This window comes from Centrocercus urophasianus, unplaced genomic scaffold, assembly GCF_019232065.1.
Source record: "Centrocercus urophasianus isolate 14NV4802_14NV808 unplaced genomic scaffold, USGS_Curo_1.0 seq_18, whole genome shotgun sequence".
NCBI lineage: Eukaryota > Metazoa > Chordata > Aves > Galliformes > Phasianidae > Centrocercus > Centrocercus urophasianus.
In genome coordinates, this window is record NW_024884733.1 from 4156320 (window position 1) to 4179536 (window position 23217).

Sequence of the window (23217 nt, forward strand, 5' to 3'; positions counted from 1 at the left end):
CGGTAACACAAGCAGTGCTGTGAGGATGCTGAGCATTGCACCAACCCTGCAGGGCTGCTCTGCACAGGAAAGGTTGAATCCCAGGTACAAGGCAACCAAAATCCCCACCGTCTTCTGGCTGGTTGTGGATGGTTACCGCTACCCAGCACCACCGGAGAGGCCTAAGCTGCTCCTTCTCAGCCACAGGCATACAGCCTACTGCTTTGCTGGCCCTGGGCTGCCATGCCACCCCTCACCTCAGGCTGTGGGGTGGGTGGATGCGGGGCTGTACCCTCAGAGCCAGCTGCCCCAGGGAGATGTGGGTGCCGGAGCCCACAGCTGCTCTTGGAGGGGTGCTGGGGAGCCTTTCTGCCCTATGTGTGGAGCTGCTGTGGTGGATTTCTCTTAACCCTCCCGCGTTGATTTGCACGGTCAGAAACGTGTAAAGACGGGGAAAATTTTTGTAGCGGCGTTGGCACTGTAAGTGCTGTAGGTGGCTGTTGTTAAGGCTGTAATGCAATGCAGCTGTCCTGTATCCCCAGTTACAGCGCTGTATTTAGGATGCCGGGCTGTCTATGCGCACCCACACTTGCGCACTGCAGGGCCGGCCGCGGGCAGGACGGGGTTAATGCCCGCGTTCTCCTCCTCCCGCCCCATTGGCCGGCCGCAGGTGGCGCTCCTTCCGCCGCCCCTATTGGCGGAGGGAGCACAGGGGCGCTCGGCGCTGACCAATGGGCGTGCGCGCCGCGTCCCGTCGGCGAGGCGACGGAGGCTTGTCATTGGACGGCGATCGGGGCGGGCCCGGGGCGGCGGGCGGCACCATGTTGGGGAGCTGGCGGCGGCGCCGGCCGGGCTATGGAGCGGGGCACGGTGAGAGCGGGGACGGGTGGTGGCGGGCAGCGGCGGGCAGCGGGAGGAAGGTCGATCCACTCCGCGTCTGCCTGCGTGGCTCAGGTGGAGTAGCGGCACCTGAGGGCGGACACGCCCCTGCCCGGGGCGCTGCGGGGCTCGGCGGAGCGCCTCTGGCCTGGGAGCCCTCAGGGTGCGTGTGTGTGAGCGTGTGGCGGGAAGGCGGAGCCGTTAGGGCCGTTGGGCAGCGGCGCGCGCCGCGGCTGAGGGAGCAGCACCTGCGCGGCCTCGAGCTGCCATGCGGGCGCTCACCGCCTTCAGAGGACAACCTCACGCCGGAGCCCTTCTGACCGCACTGCGTTCTCGCTCCTTGGGAGCTGGAGGTTTAGTTTTCCTTGTGTAAAGAAAAGTTCGCGTATAGGCTGTCAGTGAGGTTTTGCCTGCGGATAAGTGGGAGTTTTTACAGGAAAAGAGAGGCAGGTGGAGCTTTGTGTGCTGGATTACCTACTAGTGCACGGCACAGCGTGCAGAGAGTGGAAGTGACAGAATGAGGTGAAAAATCTAAGTGGAGGTCTGCGGGCCTTTTCGTAGGAGGTTGCAAAAGGCGTAGGGAAAGAAAACGTGTTTTTGAACAGTAATTAGAGCATGCATAACGGTATTTGTTTCAGGTTGTCGTCTGCTCAGACCTTGGTGTTTTGTGTCCTGCTGCCAACAGAGCAAACTTCTGCGCCACTCGGACCTTTTGCGTCGGTTGGAGTACGTTGCACAGAGATGCTTCAGAGGTGGCTGCCTGGCTGGCTGTGCTCTGCCGGCTTTGGAGGCTGCTGGCTGTACCTGTGTGCTTGCTGCCGTTTGTAGCCTGTAGCATGCTTCAGTTCAGGTGTTTGTGTGCGTGGTGAGCCTGCCATCATTGAACTGCTTGGTTGGAAAAGGCCTTAAAGATTGTCAAGTCCAACTGCAACCTAACTGTAATAACCTAACTGTGGCAATTAGCAGATGATGTCCTTTAGGTATTGACTTGGAAGATTCATTAGTTGCTGAGAATACAGACCTGGCTGTAGTGAGAGGCAGAATTGATCAGGAAATCACCAGGTGAAATGGTGAAAATCTGAAAGTATTTTTGGTGTAGACCTGCCAGTTAACTGTGGTATTGAAAAGCCGGCCTGGTTGTTTCGGTTTTTCTGCTTGATCACAAGTATGGGAAAGCAATGTAGAGGGAAGTTGATTTTTTTCTGTACTGTGTGATGGAGATGGAGTTTGGGTGATAAAGCAACAGATTCCTTGGGTTATGTCTTCTGTCCAATAGTGCTAGCAGGAGAGAGTGGGGAAAAAAAACGAAAGAACACAGCAGCTTTAGAGTCACCTGAGCTTAGAGAGAGGTGAGTGTTGGCTGCCCTGCAGTGGGAGGAAGGTGCGTTGTTCTGGGTTACTCTGTTGTTGTGTTGTGTTAGCTCTGGTTGGAGGCTTAAGCATTGTTTGCCTTTCCCTGCCCTGATGCCTTTTGATATTAAGGATATGTGGTATCATTTCAGACTTCTCATGCTCCTGTGGTGTACAGCTAAGTGGCTTCTTTGTCCCTTTGCTTCTTTTTGCCCAGTGTGGGGATCCTTGCCTTGTCTTCCCCATTTGCTTCTGAAACCAATTCCTTGTTGGGTCTCCTTGAGGCTTACCTCGGTCCCTTACTTTCTTATTGATCCTTTTGCTCGTTGTTCCATGGAGTTCTCTCTCCTTTATTTCCCCCTTTGAAAAAATGACACTGTAGCCATGATTTCCCTTGTTTCTGTGGCCACCTTTCCCATCTCTGTGCTTGTTCCAGGACCAGTTTCACATGTCCCAAGCTCTTTTTCAAACCATTGTGACAAGGGCTTGTACTTTTCATTTGAAATAAATTAGTTGTCCTTTTGGGAGAAATTAATTTCTTTCCAAACGAGATAAATATTTTCTTACAGTACCCCAGTGCTGTCACTGTTACTATCTCAAATTTAAGACAATAAAGATGAAGCTCTTGCTCTCCGTGGCAAACTTGTTCATGAAAAGATTGATTTTAGTTGGCTCGCTTTGCACAGCAATGAGCATCGCGTTGGCACTAGCGAGTAACGTGCAGGCTCTGCAGCTAGTGTGCAAAATCGATCTCATAGCAACCTCAGGGGTGCTTGGTTGATTCTGGGAGAAAAGCAGCTGATGTCTCTTTCTGGCAGATGCCATAAGGAGTCAGTGGGCTCACCTGCTCGGAGCTGCAGAGAGCAGAGCCACGGTCAGGGCTCCATCAGAGCACGAGGAGGAGTCCTATCGCATGGGGAGGAAGCTTTGCTTTTTCAGCTAAGGGAATTACTGAAACATCTTGTAGCAAATATTTAATTTCTTTTGCTAGCTTCTATCTACACGGTTGGAGGCTTTCAGCCAGAATTAGTTTGAGCTGTCACAACGGATGAGCAAAGTAAATGACCTTTAATTAAAGTGGTGGCAATAGTTGTGTTCTCCCCCCTCTCCCCAGCCCAAAACACCCCTAGAGAAATGCCTGAGAATCGGTCTAGGAAATGGAGTGCCCAGCTTGAGTGTCGGAGCTAGGAATGGTTATGGCTTAACGGCTTCTATCCAGTGCTTTACTTGGCCAACGCCGGGCTGTGGGGCTTTCCTAAAATATATGTGTGGATGGATACGTATCTCACAATAAGGAGTGACCATTGTGAAAGGAATGGATGTTCTCCTGTGCAGCTTCTTACAAAGTAATGGATTTGTGAAATGACTGGAAGAAAGTACTGATAACAGCAGTGTTCAAAATGATCTAGAATTACTCATTTTAAAGAAATGGAGTTATGAAATTGTGACTGGGGACTCAGACGTAGCCTGATCTGCTTTGCTTTCTTCAGGTTTAAGAATAATATTGTTATTTAGGGCTGTCTGAAGTACTTTCTTTCTTGTTTTTGTCAGAGTCAGGGCTCTGGGTCAGCTATGTCTTCCTTGCCTGTGCTTCTTGTTATCATGCTGGCAGCATGCAGTATGCAAATGGACATGCTGTTTGCAGAAATGCAGGCTGCCTCCACAGAACAGAGAAGAGCGATGATTTGTTTTAATTACCATATAAACGTCTGGCTTGTTGTCTTTCACTATTTGTACAAGCACTTATTTTCCAGTAGATTAAAGTTAACATCATGTGGTTAGCACATGACCACAGTGCTGGTTTAAAGCATCCCTGAAGCTTGATAGGCTTCTTTCTCCCCGTTCTCTACTCTCCATGGGGTTTTTATGTTGCTGTGGCTTTTCAGCTCCATGTCCACGTTTCACTTTTAACTCGTCGTCATTAGGAGATTTTGTGGATGGGTTTGTAGGAAGTGTTTAAGAGGCAAAATGGGTGGCTTGGGAAAGGCTCAGCTGAACTGAGCTGTCACCTGGAGCAGGACACTGGTGGTAAAGTGGCGCTGATGGAAAATGCTGTTCTGAAAGTAGGACGGCCTGCTGGGTGGCTGTGGAATGTCCGTGTACCTGCTGGTGGGCTGCTTCCAGAAGGTTCAGCCACTTATCCTTTGTCGTGCTGGTGTGGGCTGTAGTCTCACCTACACATTCAGGTATCCTCGGTGCTGCTGCCAGGAGAAATGCTTGCTCTTGCAGCATCCCCTCCTCAGATGGTTGTGCAACTCTTGGGAACCACGTGTGGGGGAAGCGGCCAAGCTTTAACGCTCAGCAGGTCTTACATAAAGGTGGAAAGGACGTGAGCATAGGACCCCTCTCCAGTGGCAGTGCTGGTGTGCCATCTCACAGAGAGACAGATGGGCTGTGCTGTGTCATCTCCCGTTACTGGAGCCACTGTGCCTCCTCCCTTTTCTCTCCAGCTTGTTGAGTTGGCTCAGCACTGACAAAGGCAGCTCGTGTCAGGGTGGATGAGCAGCCTGGATCCTTGGGCTGCCTGCTGGCTGCGGAGCCATTGCAGCCCTGGTGAGCTGTGCAGGCAGGGCACGATGGCTGTGCACCACCACGGGTTACAGGTTTAGTGAGAGGGGAGGCAACTCTTGCAGCACCATTAGAACTGTGCTCTGGGTAAGTTTTCTGGGATAAGGCAATGCTAGTGTTTCCTGTTTTTCTTCTTGTTAATTGAATTGTTGAACTGAATCTCAATTGTTGAGATTACAGATATTTTGCTTTTTTTTTTTTTTTTGTGGTTACTGGTGTTATGGTTGACTGCATAAGATAGGTAGTTAACCACAAGAAAGTGAAGTCACTTTAAGAATGGAGGAAAAATGAGTAAATTGTAGTGGTTACAAATCAAAGGCAATAAATTAAGTCTGTTGTGTACTTAAGTCTTAACACCTTCAAGAAATGAGGCAGTGAAGCTGCTATAACTGATTGTTAGATGTCAGAGGGCCAACCTGGCACATCTCTCTTGACAGTCATATCTCTAGGAAACTGGAAGTCGTGTGTTCTACTGATGGAAGGGTGTCTGTGAAATTGGAGCCATCAGCTGAAACTACAGTTTCAGTAAAAGTCTCTGCTGTTGTAGTTGCAGCTAGCAGCACGCTGTTGTGATTTTGGCTCCATAGAGATGGAATGAGGCAAGTTCCCCTTCTGTGTGCATACAGGCTACAGGGAGGCAGTAAAACACAACAGAAATGCTTGGGCTTTAGGATACAAGTGTAGGTGATCCAGGCTTATGTGCCAAGAATGGATTGACTTTTAGCTTGTGGGAAGGCAATCTTTTAAGTTTGTGTTCTGTTTACTTTCAGGAGTTCCAGGAGATGCTTCAGTGGCAATCTGTCTTTTACAATGCAAGTTACGAATGAAATTTAGTAACTAACAGCTCGCTGCTCACCTGATCTCCGATAGACTTCCTGTAACACTCAGAAGGGGGGGCGAGAGGAGAAGGGCCCGAGGTCACCATGAAGCTGAAGCAGCGAGTTGTGCTGTTGGCCATCCTCCTCGTCATCTTCATTTTCACAAAAGTTTTCCTCATTGACAACCTGGACACCTCAGCTGCCAACCGGGAGGACCAGCGCGCCTTCCACCGCATGATGGCCAGCCTGCGTGTGGAGCTGGACCCCCGGCTCGAGCACACCTTGCAGTCCGCGTGGGAGATCGCGGCCCAGTGGGTCGTGCCCCGCGAGGTGTACCCCGAGGAGACACCTGAGCTGGGGGCTGTAATGCATGCCATGTCCACAAAGAAAATCGTCAAAGCTGACGTGGGATACAAAGGGACCCAGCTGAAAGCTTTGCTGATACTTGAAGGAGGGCAGAAGGTTGTTTTCAAACCTAAGAGGTAAATATTCTCTTCAGTGGCGGAGTTAGTAGCTGCCTTACTTATTTACGTTGTTGCATTTATCTACATTACAAATTTGCAGGCAAAGAGAGAGGTGGTTAGGGTAGAGAGCCTTGTTGGCCTCCTGGTTACCTGAGGTTACTGAGCCAGCTGTCTCTGGCTGTACGGCTTGGAACAGCCTTTAGGAATGTTGATTAAACCTGATGGTGCTGAAAGCATCTTCCTTATTCTGGAAGTGCTCGTTCTGGCAGTGTGAAGGGGTTTTCTTGGTAAAAGTCACATTAAGGTGCCATGGGGGAACGCAGTTCAGGAATAGGGAAGGAATGAAAGTTCACAGTGGTCTTAAAAGCCTATCTGGGTGTCTGGTGCAGCTGTGTTAAGACTGTAAAAATGGCTCATAGGTTAGAGCAAAAACCCCTGTGTTTCTTGGCTGCCAGTGTTGAGTACTGGAGGAGCAAATTAAGCAAGGAGCAAGCAGTGATACTTCCTTGGTGTGGCCTCTGTTTATTGTGACCCGAAGGGAAATTTGACATGATGGAATGCTTATGAAATCTTGAGCCCATCTATAAAGCTTTTTGAACCGCTTGCCTTCGGGGAAAGGAACGAGAAGAAAAAGATGTAAAAATGTAAGGAAGGTGTGTCTTATGAGTGCATTGCAAATTTCAAGTGTCATCACAGAGTGATATGTCTCTCTCCAAAGGATATTGGATTGAGGAGCATAAAGATTTTCTGTCGTGTTAATGAGTGATTAGAGAATGAGGAAAAACATCTGCCCTTCACTTCTGGAGTTTAATCTGTGCTGGGTTTAACCATGTGAACCTTTTACACAGGGGTGCTGGTGGCACAGCAGGCAGTGTGACCAGTGAAGGCAGTGACAAGGCATGGCGTTTCTGTAGTGTTTTCTGTATAAGTGGGTGCTATAAAGAGAATCACCAAGCATTAAATTACATCCCAATAATGGAATGCCTGTGCAAGCAAGCGCAGTGACTGTTCTGCAAGAAGAACTTGTGCTTCTGGGAGTGTTTACAAGGAGTGCCAGGCAGTGCTAGGTAATATGGCCACAGGTGAGGACAGATGGATGGCCTTGTGTTCTGTTTGCAGCTGCTGAATAGCTGCTCTTGTAGGCATTGCGAGACAGTCTGCTTAGCTAGCTTTTGGCCCAAACCATGTATGGAGGTTACTGTGTTAAACAAGCTTTTTGAGTGTGCTTACTGGCTGGAAAAGAATGGATTCTCTTGATTTGCTACTTCTGCCCTGGGAAGTACTTGATGCCTACCGTGCATGGAAGCAGGAAGTTGATTGTGTCATGCCAATAGGTTTTAGCTCTGCAGCTTCCAAAATGTGATCATGCTTTCACGAGTCTGCTGTAAGTGTATGCAAAAGACCTGGCTTTGAGCCAGCATTCTGAAGGTGGCTCATTTCACAATTACTCAAAATCTAGCTAAAGTGAACAGTGATTAATGGTTGCTACCACTGCATGCCAGTGGTTTAGGTGAAGTTGCTTGTTTGGAGCAAGTGTCAAATTCGGAAGGAATCTCTCAAATCCTCCTTCCAAAGCCTGCGTGCCGTCTAGCACTGGTTAATTCTGCCCTGCAGAGAAGCCAAAGCATTTACTCAGGCTGATGAAATGTCGTCTGGCTCCAGAGATCTTCTCTGCGTAGAGTTGAAACATCAGAGCCCTGTGGCTTCACTTCTACTGCTACTGTTTGGGCCCCAGGTCATTTGAAAAAACATCCATTTTACACAGTTAGATTTGTAGGTGGAAATGAGAAAATATGTACCCTGATTTTACCTTACTTTATGGGACAGTGTGTTGTGTTTCATCCATTTGCTCAGTATTAATTGTTATTTTATGCTTATCTGAAGAATGCTTCTTTAGCAAATTTAGGCTTGATTCAGATGACGTGAATCCCTGACATTTCTCAGCTTTGACTATTTAAGTGACATCTCTTTTTTTAAAAAAAAAGGCTGCTGTTGTGATGCGTGTCAGATTTCTATTTCTTGTTGGTAATTGTCTTTTCTCCACCAAAACAAATGGCCTTTTTATGGCCTGCATTCTCAGACTCACGCTTGCTGATCCTTTAACTACTGAAGATAGCGTTTGACATTCCTGCCACAATATCAGGTTTTGTTTTCATGTTCATCTACAATCCATTCTAACTCAAAAATCGTTTGCAGAGATGCTGTTCTCTGGTGTAAGTGGGCCCCTGTTCTGTAGCTGGGTCTGTGTTCTTTGTTCTTAGGTGTGGCTTGGCATATGGTTGAATTAAAACTCATTAGTTTGAATGGGCCCTGCTTCCAAGCTCTTGAGACCACTGTAAATTACTGGTCTTTCCTCTTTATTTGCTACTTCAGTGGTTTGTACTCTATTTAAAATCATTAATAATTTTCCTTCTCCCGTAGGCAGTCGTTTTGAAAGTGACCCAGAGAGTGTTTAACTTAGCACTGTTCTTGCACTTGTTACTCTGAGAACTGAACTGTTGGAAATCCTGCGTGAATCATTCTTCCTTTCTTCAATTACAGGTATGCCAGGGATTATGTAGTGGAAGGAGAACCGTATGCTGGCTATGACAGACACAATGCAGAAGTGGCAGCCTTTCACTTGGATAGGTATGGAAATATTGGGCTACCTGGTTTTGTCATCTGTGTTGAGGGCTTTTTCAGTCCCTTGAAAAATACACCTCAGATGTGAGCTGTTTCTCACCTGCCAACGTGCCACGTTGCTCTAGGGTTAAAATGGTAAGGGTTTTTTGTGAAGCTGCATTTCAAAGATCTGTGCAGATTGCTGTCATTAAAGATTTTTGTGAGGTGTTTGAAAAGGAGGCTGAGCACTGAAACCACTAGGCATCATATTTGGAGGAATGTCTTGTTGGACGTGTACCCCTGTGTTCTTGTATTCTTCAAGAATCCCCAGCAAAAGCCCCGTGCCCTCAGAACTAGCATGTACATCAGTTGTGCTGACAGCTACATATTTTGACCCAAGATGCCATTGTGTCAAAAAGGACCTGAGTGGCACTGTGAGTTAATCTCTGATGGAGGGTTCTGGGCTTTCAGCTGTGAGCCTGAGGCGACATCAGGTTTTCCAGGTCTAAGTTCTGCATTTATTTACTTGCGATGCCCACGTTTTGCTTATCTGTAAAAACTTGCTTATCTGTATTTGCTGCGAGTTTGTTTTCATGCATGTCTTCTGCTTTCAGACAGGTGCCTGTTCTTAGAGTGATTTTGTACTTGGGGACTTATTGGTTGGCTGTCCATAACAAACAAAGCCAACAAAAAACCCCATGCTACAAATGAAACAAAACCACAGCTGTTAATGAGAGACTCTCCCAGTTGCTGCATTGATTGTCCCTTGTTCAAAGGCCAGAGTCCTTGACTGCGTACTTTCAAGTACGATTGAATTGGGCTTAAGTATGACATTTTATTAGGTAGCAATTCCCACAAACAGATGATTTTTTGCATGTGACCAGTCTAGAGACCATATGGTTGTTGCTTGATTCTTTTCACAAGACAGCCAACAGATATTTCTGGCACAAAGTCCAGTTTTGGAGATTTGGAGTATGATGCATCCTGTGCTGCTCTGCTGCAAATGGTCTAATAAAGAACTGCCACCGATATCCTGTGGAGTGAGTCTAACATGCAGGCACGTCAGGAAAAGGAATTTCCTTTCTTTGCCTTGGAGCAGCAAGGAGGTTGCTGCAGCCTTCCAACTTTATTCCCTGGTCTCAAATCATCTTGATTTCGCACAACAGCACAGAGACAGACAGTGCATAGTTTGGTTATTTTTAATTGAATCTGCTGTCCGTGTTGTTCATTCTCATTCCTCATCTTGTGTTTTGCTTTTTTTTTTTCTTCCCTTTTTCCCCCAAATCAGGATTCTGGGGTTCCGACGAGCTCCACTGGTGGTTGGCAGGTTTGTGAATCTACGAACGGAGATCAAACCAGTTGCCACAGAGCAGCTTCTGGGTACCTTCATGACTGTGGGTAAGTGGATTCCGTGGATTCTCCAACCCAGTAAAGAAGAATGCTTAATGGAAAAAAGAGCTGTGGGATTCTGACACAGTTATAGAACAGTTAACTGTGATACAGGAAGCTGGTAAGCCTCTTTGTGTGCCAGAAGAGATCGTCATGCTTGTGTAACCCCATTTGGCGGGGAAGGAGAGCCTCATTTTCTCCAAGTGGTTTTTCATCTGTAATTTCTGTGTTCCCTAATGCTGCTGTTACAGATGAGGATTTTTTGAGTAAGAAATGTATTTATTTTCCCCGAAGCTGTTAGAAAAGTCTGTGATGAGACCTGAAAGGAAAAAAATGGAATTGTATTTAATGTGAACACAGTGGTTATTTGGGATCATCGCTAGAGCTGGTGCATTGCTGGTGTTAAATGTTTGTGTTAAATTGTTTGTGCCACATCAGACTCTGGTAAGCATTCATAACCGTGTCAGAACTTCCTTATGTTGCTTACAGTGATATGCTGTGATAATGTAATAGTGCTCACTAGAGATGATTAATGTGAACTCCTGCCAGGTGGTCATTAAGCATCAAGAGGGGACTTAGAGTGCAGCCTTAACTCCCTCAGGCTCCTCATGAAATTCCTAATGGCTGCTGGTTTGTTCTCGATGGGCCGAATTAAGCGATGGTTGTTCTTTACAGCTGATGTATGTGTCTGTATGAATTTCTATTACAAGCACTGCTGGTAGTCTCACCTACTGAGTTGATGGAACGCTTTCAATTATAAGGTTGACCTTTCAGGCGATAATTTTGCCTTGCCAAACCTTTTGCACTCTGACTGGGTGTCTGCCACAGGCAGAATTTACTTTTTCTCGTTTCAGCCAAAGTAACTAGGCAATAATGTAGCAGAAACAACTGGCTTGAAAAGTATGTCTCCAAAGGATTTTCATTGCCTTTGCTTAGATTTTTTGAAACTTCTTGTTCTACAGAGCATAAAGCAGAGAAATGGAGGTGCTGGGGAGAAGATTGCATCAGGGGGAGCGTCTCTCACGTTTGCCAAAATTTCTGAGGTTTTAAAGCAAAGCTAGCTCATGAATACTCTGCTGATTTTCTAGAGCTACAGCTGAAATCTCTTAGAATTCTGTCTCTTGGTAGACCTGAAGTAAGCCACAGATAGGAAGAGAGACTTGCAGGGCTTTCCATGTAAATAGAAACCTGGTCTGCTGCAAGTTCAGTGTTGTAAATGTCTGATGTCTTCTAGTTGTCCAGGTGAGATGCTAGGAGTGTAGAGCCAGATCTGAGTGAACAGGGGACCACAGAAATCTGTGTGACTGAAGGATTGTGATGTGGGATTTGAACCTGTGGCGTAAGGATGGAAAGTGAAAAACAGGTGTCAGTATTTGGGGAGGATGATGGATGTAGAGCTGGAGAAAGAAAGGGCAGGGAGTGAGTGTGTCCCTTCCTTGTGATACCGTTGTTGAAGAAAGTTTTGGAAGAAGACCTCTGAGAATGGAACTGAAATTGATTTGGCAAGATTCAAGCCAAGGTAGGTTAGGAGGATGAAACAGAAAAGGCTAAGCTAAACGTGTTAATCCAAGCAACTGGATTACTTTACCCTGCAGGCTTCAAAGCCCTTAAGGGACTGGAGACTGCAGGGTTTTGTTGTTCTTCTCCTGTCAGGAGACACTCAAACTTCTGACACTACTGTGTTCCTGGGTTTTGTGAACAACAGCTTGTTTCCCCTGCTGACTTGGCTCACGTAGCTGGGATGTATCACAGGTCTCCAACTCCATTTGAGTTCTGCTTAGTCTTTTTTTTTTTTTTTTTTTTTTTTTGCTTCTTCCTTTTCAGTCAACTTTTTCAAGGAAGAAAATATTAAACAAACCGTGCTGAGGTTGCAGAGTCAAGTTCCCAAGGATTGAGAAGGGGTCATAAAAGCTTGGCGATAGCACAATGTTGTATTATCTCTGTGTGATAAAAATACAATTACTCTGGGAAAATACAATTACTCTTGCCTTTGAGTGTAAGTCCTTAATGTTGTTTTGGATGAATAGATGTCTGTTAAATCCCTTCTGAGCCTCTCCCTCTTAGAGAGCGGAAGCATAAGGTCAAGTGCAGTGAAATGCTATTGCAGGGGAGGCTCTGCTGCGAAAACACGCTGCTGGTTGTCCCTCAAATGAAGTTCTGCTTTTTGATGATCTTTGTTTTTTTTTTTAAGGTAATAACACTTGCTTCTATGGAAAGTGCTACTATTGTCGAGAAACAGAACCGGCTTGTGCAGATGGGGACATCATGGAGGGGTCAGTGACTCTCTGGCTACCAGATGTCTGGCCTCTTCAGAAGCATCGGCACCCATGGGGTAGGACTTACCGTGAGGGCAAACTTGCCAGGTATGAGACCATGATAAGGTTAATCTTCATACGTGATGATTTACTCTAGAATTGCCCTTGCAGTACAATGGCCAATTAAGGAGCAGGTCTTCTCTAAACCTGGATTTTTGTCAGTGCCTTTCTTTAGACAGCAGTAGAAGTCAAGAAGTCTGGGATGAGATTTAATTTAAAAGTGAGCAAGAAAGAAACCTTCATTGTTTCCCATGGTACCGAATGCTGTCTTCTTCCTTTTTCTTGCTCTTTACATAACTCCACCATACAGCCGCTCTAAGCTCTGAAGATCCAAAACTCCTGGGCCACTAAACCTGCTTTTGATACCAGCGGTGTTTGGGGCCGACGCTCAGTATATAAAAATGCTTTTAGAGGAGAACAAACATGGACTCTAGTAGTCCTGTACAGTAAATGTAGTATGTTAGTGTTTAAATTGGAGTTCCGTGTATTTGCCATGGCCAGAGCAGATGGAAAAGCTCACTGAGCTCCAAACCAAGTCTGTACCCATGGCAAGTGGGAAGACTTTCAGTCTGTGTTCTAAAATTCCAGTTGAGTGCTGTGATTGCCCTCAGAAGGAGTCTCATCCAATGGGTTCGAGAATTATTTTAGGGTATTAGGAGCACCATTTGATTTCTGGGGAGCAGACATGGTCTCCTTTTCAACCATTCAAAATCTGCAGTGTTTAGGGCGCTGTCAGTTACAGTGACTGACTGACTGAATTTCTTGGAAATGTGGTCCTTACTGAGGGACTGGTTTTTATCGTACACTACCTGCTTATGTGGGGGTTTCCCTGTGGCACTTAATGTACGCTGAAGTTTAAACTTGACTCATGCAGATTGCATAGTTCTGTTGTTCTGCATCTTACTGTGTTGTGCTTTTCACTTTGAGGGCATCAGGAGAATGAAACATTCCAGATGTCTCACTTTTTTTTTCTGCTTCTGATAACTATGAAAAAAATAGCCATAAGAGTTTTCTTCCTGATCTCGCTGCTTATACTCTGCCCTGAGTTGGCCTCTTGAACATAATTCATACAGTGCCATTAGTCTATGTGACTTCTAATGGACATGTAATAGATAAAATCTCTGACCTTCAAAGTCCTAGGCTAATTAGATACTAAGAAGGAGTAATAAATGTTGGAGAAAGATCTGTCTTGAGAATTCAATGAAAAATGAGGAGAACAGAGTATATCTCAACTTTGTTTCCAAGAGATGTAAGTACCAATCTGAAGTAAAATAAGAGAAAGAGAAACGCTTCAGGGAAGGAGAGTAGGTAGCATAAAGGAAGAATGCAAAGTACAAGGAAGAACACATTTGAGGCTTTTGCCTTGTGGGTTTGTGCTGTAAACTGAATATGAGTTTGACCTGGATGCAAAAGAAAGAGGGAGCTAGAGAAGTGCTAACAAAAGCACCGAGAAAATAATTTGTTGTTGTTTTGCTTTGGATATCTGGGGGTAAGATGGGATATGGGAGCTTAGAGTCCAGACGTTTAGAAGGTGAGGTTGGGGTGTGTGACTGTTCTAGGTGTTAAATTCTGATCTGCTCTCAGCTTTAATTAATCTGCGCATTTTTGAGCACGTCAGTTTCTCCAGCTTTTGTTTCCTCCATTTGTTTCCAGTTCGCAGATGGTTGAAGGCATTGCCAACTGCTATTTTGCAAAGGATGGTTTCATTCTTTACATGGAAGATGTTATAGATGTACTTGTTATTTAGATTGACAGATGGAAGGGAAATATGCCAGAGATCTGGCTGATTTGGTGGTGGTGATGAATAGCTCTGAAAACTGTAAAGAAGGAAAGGGGAAAATTTAGAAACCTAGATTTGGGGAATGGAGATGTGATATTTATGTTCTAAGTCTACAGGTGTGTGCATAGGCGATGTGTATGAGAAAAGGAGAGAGAAGAGAAACTTTGAATCTTGCCAGTGGAGAGGGTGAGAGATTCCAAGAGGGAAGAGGCAGCTGTGAGTGAAAGAGAACGAGCATACATGGGGCCCTTCTCTTGAAGCCAATGGAGATCATTAGTAACCATGAAGAAGTTATTTGCATTAGACAGGAAAAGTAGGTGGAAGGCAGGGCTGATGGAGGCAGATGATAGCAGTAGAAATAGACGTGATGCTTGAAATCTGGATGAAATGAGAGCAGACCAGTCACGATGGACATCATCCGTGCCATCAGGCAGCCCAACCACTGCTGGCTTGCAAGTGAGTAAGCAAACTGACCTTTTCTGTTGGAAGATGACATGAAACCTTTTATTAAAACTATGGCTTGCTCTGTACAGTAGAGCGTTAGCACAGGTTTTACTCTTCTGATAACATCTTTGTCTAGCTCTTCTTCTAGAGTCTTGATTTGCTGCACTCCACTTTTCCCTAAACGCTGATGGTCGGATACTGGGAGAGCTGTAAATACTTGTGGTGTGCAAGGATGGATCTTTCTCAAAGGTTTAGTTTGATTTCTCTCGATGGCCTGCAGATGGGAGTACGATGAAAGCTACTGTGATGCTGTGAAGAAAACTTCGCCCTACGACTCGGGCCCCCGCCTGCTGGATATCATTGACACAGCAATATTTGACTATTTAATCGGGAACGCTGACCGGCATCACTACGAGAGCTTTCAGGATGATGAAGGAGCCAGTATGCTCATCCTTCTGGACAATGCCAAAAGGTGAGAGTGAGGGAAATCCTAGTGGCCAGGCCTCAGCAGGTGTGAGGGCACACGTTGATCTGCTCTCTCCGTTTTCTATCTTTCTCTCACTTATTTTTCCACTAGTAATTGCTTTTGGTTTTGTTTTCCCTAAAACCCCAAAGCTTGCTCTCTTAGTACTCACCAAATATTAGGAACTTTCAAAGGCTGTGGTACTTTGTGCTTTGCTTACGTAGGTATGACTGTTCTGGGTAAAGCCTTAGTCAAACTACAGAAACTCCCAAATTAACCCACTAGAACTTCTTTATTAGAAGCAGCTTTTAAAGGTTTGTTTGCTCCTCCTACCACAGGACCCCTCTCAGTTGTACTCTTTTAAGTAATGTTAGGTTATAGGATCTGCCATGGTATAAAGAGATCCCTTTATAACATCACTGGGTGATGTGGCATTCAATGCCTTCTGGGTATGTCTGCTCTATCAATAGAAGTTTAAAATGGAGATAGAGCTGATACTGAGAGCAAAATATGATAGAGGAGGAAAAACGTGCTTTCAGGTGTGATAGCATTATTAGGAATATCATTTTTGCAGAGCCACACATTTGTAAATATTTAAGGGACTTCATAAATCATTTTTTATATAAAACATTAACCGTTACCAAGACAAAAATGAAGTGTGTAGCAATAACTGGGAGCAACTGATGAGGCCAATCTTTCTGGTGAGGTCAATCTGACTGATGAGGTCAATCCTTCCTGAGGCCAACCTTTACTATTAAGTGTGTGTCTGCGCTCTCCCCATTTCACTCCCAGATTATGGATTCCTTTCTTTCCCCCTTCCTTTGCTTCTCGTGTGTCTGAAGAGGCTGAGTTGAGCATTTTGTCTTTGTATGTTAGCCTTTTCAGTAACACGCCTTCAAATATGTCAGCAGGATGTGTTCTACCTTGAGATTGCTAAATTACTGCTGCTTTCAAATTGCTCAAGGTGAATTTGGCAAAAAATGGCTTCCTGTATTGCTCTGGCAGTGGGCTGGGAGGATGCTAGTTTGTTAGTCCCTGGAAGTGAATATAATAGTTGAGGGTCACAACAGACCTTTCTTTATGGTGCGTGCTCATCGTGTTACTGAAACACTTCAGGTGGGGCTTTACAGGCCAAGAAGTAAATTGGTTTTTTGTAAGCTTGGGTAAAATTCTTTCCTTTTCTTCAAGATTAGTGTAGGGAAACAGCTTTTTAAAGCCACTAACAACAGTATTGTTGGAGCAGAGTAGTGCCACGCTCATAGGGTAAGTTATCTTTACTGAGGGGACAGCTCAATGTTACAAGGAGTTAAAAAAAATTATAATAATAAAGGGGGGGAGCTTAGATGAAGATTAGAATACTATTGAATTCTTTTGGCAGATCTCCCTTAGGAAGTGTGATGGTGAAGTGTTAAGCTTCATCACTGTTTACACTGAACTGTAGGTCTAAACTTGGCAGTCTAAACTGACGTGTGGCTGCTGTGTCAGACAGGCAGAACTCATGCTCTGTGTTCGGAATGCTACTTACTCCTTTCCTCCACTTTACAAGATGAACTCTGTTCTTCAGCTCCTCTGCAGTTTGTTTCCTGAGGTGCATTGATCTGATGAAGAGCAATGTACACTGGTGTTTCTTCCGTGCAGCTGGTATGTTAGCTGACACTGAGGGTTATTTCTGTCATTGGTCATGACCTGTTTATATTCTCATTTAAATGATTTGAGCTATTGGAGCATGAAATTGCCTAGTATTGATTTTTGAATTCTTTACAAATCTGTTGATGTTGAGAGCAACATTGTGTTCAACTCGTTTACTTTTATTTTGCTTTTCAGCTTTGGCAACCCTGCCCTGGATGAAAGAAGCATCCTAGCTCCCCTTTATCAGTGCTGCATGTAAGTGAAGTGCAGAGATGCTGTTGACTTTACTTATGCAATTGCTGTCCTTAGATTTGCAATGAAATTACATTTGAAGCTTTCTGGCAACCTGAAAATACTCATGTAAATGCTTTCCAGTTTTGAAGTACTGTGTTTGTTTGATGCGTTGTCAGCGCTCAGGAGGCTGAGAAATGCATCTTTATTAAGGCAGTAAATCAGGCAGTATAGGAAGCAGTCTCACCTCCAGGTCATTGGTTCAGATCTGTCCTTACTCAGTACAGCAGGTACTTTGCATCTGCAGCTGTCTGCATCCAGCTCCTGCTGGATGGGAGTTCACACCACAGTTACAGCTCTCCGTGTCAGAAACTCAGCATGTCTGGCAGCTGAACTGCCTTCATTTCTTTCCAAGCAAGGCTGTAGCACAGCTCAGGGTGTGGCTTGCAAAATGGCTTTCAATTTTTGCAGGTTTTTGTTTTCAGCCTTGTAAACTGTGTTTTTTGCTCACTTTTTCTAATGCCTGTGGGCAGTTGATTCCTGTTGTCCCCTCTGTCAGCAGGCCACTGCTGCTTCTCATTAACAAGCAATAGATGCAAGTACCAGGAAGAAAAGTACTGTTATATCTGTTTCCTGCAGCTGTTACTTCAAGATAGCATTGACCCCCTTAAACCTGCCAAAATAAGCCTCTAGCTGAGAGTTCTTTGAGGCTGTTTGTGGATGGTTCTGTCTCCTGAATCCCTCATGACCTGGGAGCTCAGCAGAAAGCCTGAGCTCTCGCCCCTGCTTGCTCCAAGCAGGGCTCTGTGCATGCTACAGCATACCTACGTTCTGAAACGTTTTTGCAGAAGCCATAGGAAGAACAATTAAACGAAATGCTTTTCAGATTCTTTAGTTTTCCTGTGCTAATTTTAAATGCCTTTTTAGTTTCCTGTTTTATGAGAATCTTTCGGAATCTTTCATGTAGAGACTTGGAAACACAACCAGAAGAGAAGTTTGTTTAACAGACTGATTGCCTGCTTTTCAGATATCGTTTCTTCTGAAACCAGGCAAATGCCACTATAAGAAGCCATATACTGAGTTGTTTTAACAGCTGGTTTGTTATAATACTTACTGCATTGCCTGTTTCCTTGGAGTCCATCAAAAGCAAAAGAGTTTAGACCAGTGATTCTACAACAAAAATGTGCTGGGAGAATCTCTGGAGATCCCTGGAGCAAACTATTTAAATGGGCTAGCATAAAAAAGTCAATGGCAATTAAAGCAGAAAGGTCACTGATGTGTTTACTTTCTGCGGAAGTTCAGTGGCAGATTTGTGTCCTTTGTGATTAGTTGCTGATCAGTGATGTTCTTCCTGAGGTAGTGTGAGTTTTGTTTTTGCATGAACAGCCAGATTATTGATTTTTTTTGTTTGGAACTTTGTCCAGAAGGCCTCAGGGCTGGAGGAGTTCCCTGCTAAGAGCTGAAAATGTTCTGTATAGCATAAGAATTATGCCCCAATTAGATTCTCACTTTTTCACTCTAGGTTTTTGAGTTACACCTAGATATATTGCCTGTGCTGCGGTTGCATCTGGGCCCTGCTATTCCCAAACCAGTATTGCAGATAAAATCACGATGTGAGAGGCTCCCTCAAGAGGCTGGCCTTTGTTATTGCTGATGGCACTGTGCCCAGACAGCGGTATGATGATGTGTTTTGTTTTTCTTCTGCAGCATCAGGGTTTCTACCTGGAATAGACTCAATTACCTGAAGAATGGAGTACTGAAGTCTGCCTTAAAAACTGCTATGTCGCATGACCCCATCTCACCAGTGCTTTCTGACCCTCATCTGGATGCCCTGGACCAGCGGCTTCTCAGCATTCTGGCTACAGTGAAACAGTGCACAGACCAGTTTGGGCCAGATGTTGTGCTGGTGGAAGACAGGATGACACTGTCTCATTTGTAATTGCAGTGGAACACAGAGGAAACTCCCTTTATAAGAAACAAACAAACAACAAAACAAAAAAAAAGAGAAAAACAGCACAATCGGTTCTGAAAGGCTGTGGCCAAGATGGACTGAAATGAACAGGAGAGCTTCCGAGCCAGAGAAACAGAGGTGATGCTGGCTTTTACCTTGGGCTGACAGCAGTGAGAGGTGGGAAGTTTGAGCCTTGCACGGCTCAGTACCTGTAAGGGCATCGTGGCCGTTGTGGTGTGTCCATTGCCGGCAGTGGACGTTGCACTGGATAAAAATGGCTCTCGGTGTTGGTGCAAGTGTATGGAATACAGACACTAATGTGTGGACTGATTTTAGAGGGGACAAATGGAGATGAACAGTCTGATCCTCCTCCCTTCTCTTCCCCACGTACGCTCTTGCGAGTTTTGTTTGATTCAGGGTTGTACATGATCAGCTGTGAGCTGGTTAGGTATATTACTGCTTCTTTAGAAAATGAGGAACTGGTGAACAAAATAACGATTAGACTGAATAGTTGCCCCCCTCAGGGGGTGGGAGGCTCTTCGGAATGCCATTAGGGTGGGAGTGGTGACCTCTCAGCTCAATTGCCCTCAATAAAAACTGGGGAAGGGAGTTGCCTTTTGTGATAACGTTTCAGTTTTATTGCTGAAGTCCTATCAAAAATTTATGCACAGGGTTGAAGACTTAGAGGAGGACAGGGTGGTTATAAGCACTTGACAGTTAAGGAGTTAAAATATGTTCCCACGTGTCCTTCGCTGTTTCCCATTTGTAAGGAACCTGGCAAGGTCCGAGTTAGGGAAACACCCCTCCACTCTTATGTCAATATTAACCAAATCTTTATTATATTGTAGCTGAGGAGGAGGAGGACAGGGTCTGTCCTTGGAAGCAGATTCCATTTAGCGAAGTCGTGCTGCTTACTGCATGCCCTGTTTAATTTGGAGAATCTGGACGTGCCGTGCTGCTGAAAAAGAGGTATATTGATGGACTTCCCAGTGACCTACAGCCATGGGAAGGGCCCTGAAGGGTGGAGAGAACCCTGAGCTAATCTCGTATGGAGAGAGCTTCTTGCTGCTGTAAGCACGGCTCAGTGCTGCTGTTCTGTGGAGCACCAGCAGTTTTTCAGGCCCACCTTCTGCCTGGACTGTCTTGTGGCTGAGCTCTGAAGCTGTGAGCTTACTTTCTTACTTGCAGTAAGAATTCTGCCTTGCCCAGCTGCTTCCTGCAACCCACGCTGTGCTGTGCTGACAGGGGGGTGGCCATCCTGGAGTCCTTGTTCCTGATGGTTTTGCTGTAAGGTGAGGAACCGGCCGTGCCAGTTGGCTTTGCAGAGCGGACGAGCAGCACTCCTCTGTGCTAGTCCTGTCATCCCTCAGCACTGTGTGTCAGTCTGTACTGCAGATGAGCTTGTGCCCCTTGAAACTTGTCACACTTGTGGTAGGACTCAATCTGCCTCCAGAAGGGAAACGGCTTCCATTGTACTTCCAAATTTACCAGCTTCACATCAATTTTCAGTTCAGACAGTATGGAACTTAAAAGTAAGGAAACAGATCACTTCCCAAAGTGATTACATATTATTGGATTTATGAGCCAGAGCAGCAAAATGTCAGCTCAAGATCTTTTTCTTGATTTGTCTGTCAACATCTTTCTAGCTCTGCAGCAGGGTGACAGGCAGATAAAATGAGGAGCTGCTTCCCGTTGCTTGCACCTGCTGCCATACCTGATCAAAGAGGTGTTAGTGAAAGAGTTTATTTTTAAAAGGAATTTAGTTTGAGGTCTTTGTACTGCCTAAGCAGAGTATCTCAGAAGCAGAATGCGACTGTTTTCCTGAAATTGGCTTTCATGTTTTTGTAGACATCTTTCAGACTTGGCTGCGACACAGACTCGGGTTTGGAGCTAGAATTACTTCTTAGTGGTGCTAAGTGTTGGAGCTGTCAGAGTTAAGGCTGACACACAGCCAGTTTTTGGACGCTGGTGTTAAACTGGTGCCCATTTCTTGCTGTACAGGATAATGTAACACATGCACTGCAAGCCACGGTCCTTTGTGCATGTAGGCAGTGTGGGCAATGCCTTGTGTGTCCCCTTTGCACAGAGCCAGGGGCTGGTAGCTGGGTGTGAGCAGGGGCAGGAGCTGCCAAGGGCTGACCTGTCTGTCACTGCCTGCGTTGCAGTGCCCTGTGGGCAGGTGTGAGTAGTTGGGGTGACATTGCTGGAGGTACTGTGGGCAGCAGGTAGCTGGGGACTGCTCTCATTCAGAAGCAGGAGAGGTGTCCACCGAGGCATTTGGACATAAGGCTGTTACCCAAAAAGTTCAAGACGATTTACACAAAAGGGGAGACTGTAAAGCACATTGTGTTTATTTTTTACTCTTCCTTTTTTTTTGAGCACTTAATGTTTTGGGATGGATCTGCAGAAATTTGAAGTTCTGATTTGACCACTCTTAGTTGTTTACAACAGACTTTAACAACAGATTTCAAAAAAAGCATCTCTGTCTTTATGAAATGAAATTTATGTTCAGTGCTTTATGCTTTGTATGTCATGGGCTTCTACACCAAAGCTTTTGCAGTCAGATCGCTCTTGGAGAGAAGTTTTCCATCAGTATATGTATCAAAGATTTAAAGCACTGTATTGGTTTAGTTGTAAGCAAAGGGCATGAAATCAAGCATCGTGATTTAGAAGTAAGCAGGAGATAGGTGCTTTCTTTTTCTCTTTTTGTATTTGTGTCATATTGATGCTTCTGGTCACTGTAAGCACTGCTGGAGCTTGGTGTTCTGCAGCAGGGAGGAAGAATCAATTCCTCTCTTACCCAAAATCAGGAAGATCCAGTTTTGGCATTGTGAGAATCTCTGGTGTTCTGGCAGCAATTATTGTTTCGTTTGAATGCAGATCCCTGAGAAATGTTAAACTCAATGGTAACCATTGCAAAGGAAATAAGCAGCAGCATCCACGTGCAAACCAGGATCTGCTTGAATCTCTGGCAGTAGTGCCTCCTGTGGGGCAGGTGCTACGTTCTTAAGGCGATGAGGGTTTGTGGCGCTTCTAATTCTTGTTCACTTTGCACACTGTAATTCCTGGCTGCAGATGTCACCAAACGGTTGTGCCGTGGATGGTAGTGGTGGCAGAGCGCTTGAAGCACAGAAACCAAGAACTAATTAAAAAGAAACAGCAGATGGCTGATGATGCTCTGTCTCCTCCTTCCTAAGTCAGCACTTGGGCTGGAGGAGCCCCTGAGACTGGCTCCTCTTCCAACAGCTAGTGAACTGGAGTGTGTCTTGCCAAACAAACTTCAACTGAAAAATAATAATTTATTAAGAAGGTAATTTATTTGCTGTGGCAGCTGGAGCAAGATGCTTGAAACAGACACCCCTGTTGGAGCTGTCAGAGGATTGCCCTTGGGAACAGCTGCACAAATGGAGGTTGCTAATGAGAAAACAGAGTGCAATCACAACTTTCTACTTGTATCCCCAAGGGGCGGGTTCTGCATAAAGGAACATTGTGTGAATAAAGATTTTAATAAAGCAGCGCTGATGGATTGTTTAAGTCTCTCTCCCAGCCGGCCCCCCTCCCCTCATTCCAGCATGTACTGAGTTGAATGTTTGAACTGTTTTGCTGCTGGTGTTTCATGGTTATTCCTTCACTGATATTTATCAGTGGTGTTTATTCCAGAAGTGTATTTTCAAGAGTGGGGCCATATGTGCAGCTTGGTTGGAAGAGCTGGTAAGGGAAGGTTGTGCTTAAGAAGAGTGTTCCAAAGCGATGCTAAACAAACCGTACCTAGGCTTAACTGGTCTTTGGGAAGAAAATGGGTATTGTTTTTTTAGCTTTAGAAAACATGTTCCAGAGCCCTGCTTGTGCCAAGCATCCAGGCTGATGTCTTGGTTGTGTCCCACTAGGCTGGATTTGTTGTACAGAGCAAGGAGTGTGTATTCATTTGGCAACAGATGCATATAGAATTGGCATGCGTTTGTGGTTGGCTTCCCTGAGCTCTTATTGAAGCCCTGTTATGAGACGGGGCAAATAAACAGCTATCAAAGATCTGTTCCCACAGAGCACAGGGACTGACCTAGCTGGTTCAGAGCTTGTTTTTGTAACAATAAAACAGTTATGAGCATTTCAGAGGTAGGAGGGGATGCTCACAGCTCTCAGTGTCTGGCATCTGGAAGCAAAGGAAACCTCTGGGAGCTGCTGTGTATTTGTGACATCTGCATGAGCTGTGCTGGCCCGTGGCTTTGGGCACAGGAGTGCCCTGAAATGGCCAAAGCACTGTGCTTGTGGAAATGCAGCACTGGTCTCTGACCTGCCCTGGAGCATCAGCAACATTGCCATGCTAAGCCACCAGAAGCTCCTACTTTGTCTTGAATT

The 23217-nt window shown here is 45.4% G+C and overlaps 1 protein-coding gene across 4 annotated transcripts; it reads left to right on the top strand.

Annotated features, from left to right (window-relative positions):
* Positions 1-786: 786 nt before the first annotated feature.
* On the top strand, positions 787-22390 carry FAM20B (FAM20B glycosaminoglycan xylosylkinase). Of its 4 annotated transcripts, none has more exons than XM_042819784.1 (9): positions 790-849; positions 1497-1610; positions 5547-6076; positions 8600-8686; positions 9948-10057; positions 12240-12411; positions 14868-15059; positions 16875-16934; positions 18618-22390. In XM_042819784.1, the coding sequence occupies exons 3-9, from the start codon at positions 5700-5702 to the stop codon at positions 18847-18849; spliced, it is 1230 nt and encodes a 409-aa protein (XP_042675718.1). In that variant the 5' UTR covers positions 790-849; positions 1497-1610; positions 5547-5699; the 3' UTR covers positions 18850-22390. The 4 variants fall into 4 exon arrangements, with proteins under 4 accessions (XP_042675717.1, XP_042675718.1, XP_042675719.1 ...); XM_042819785.1 differs by having other exon boundaries at positions 1497-1584; XM_042819783.1 differs by lacking the exon at positions 1497-1610 and having other exon boundaries at positions 787-849.
* The last annotated feature ends 827 nt before the right edge of the window (positions 22391-23217 follow it).

What these genes read in the sequence shown, in the direction of transcription:
- FAM20B (XM_042819783.1), top strand. Translation starts at nt 5,700, where the DNA reads ATGAAGCTGAAGCAGCGAGTTGTGCTGTTGGCCATCCTCCTCGTCATC. An exon ending in GTTGTTTTCAAACCTAAGAG is followed by an intron (nt 6,077 to 8,599) that starts GTAAATATTCTC and finishes CTTCAATTACAG; the next exon opens with GTATGCCAGGGATTATGTAG. An exon ending in GGGTACCTTCATGACTGTGG is followed by an intron (nt 10,058 to 12,239) that starts GTAAGTGGATTC and finishes TTTTTTTTTAAG; the next exon opens with GTAATAACACTTGCTTCTAT.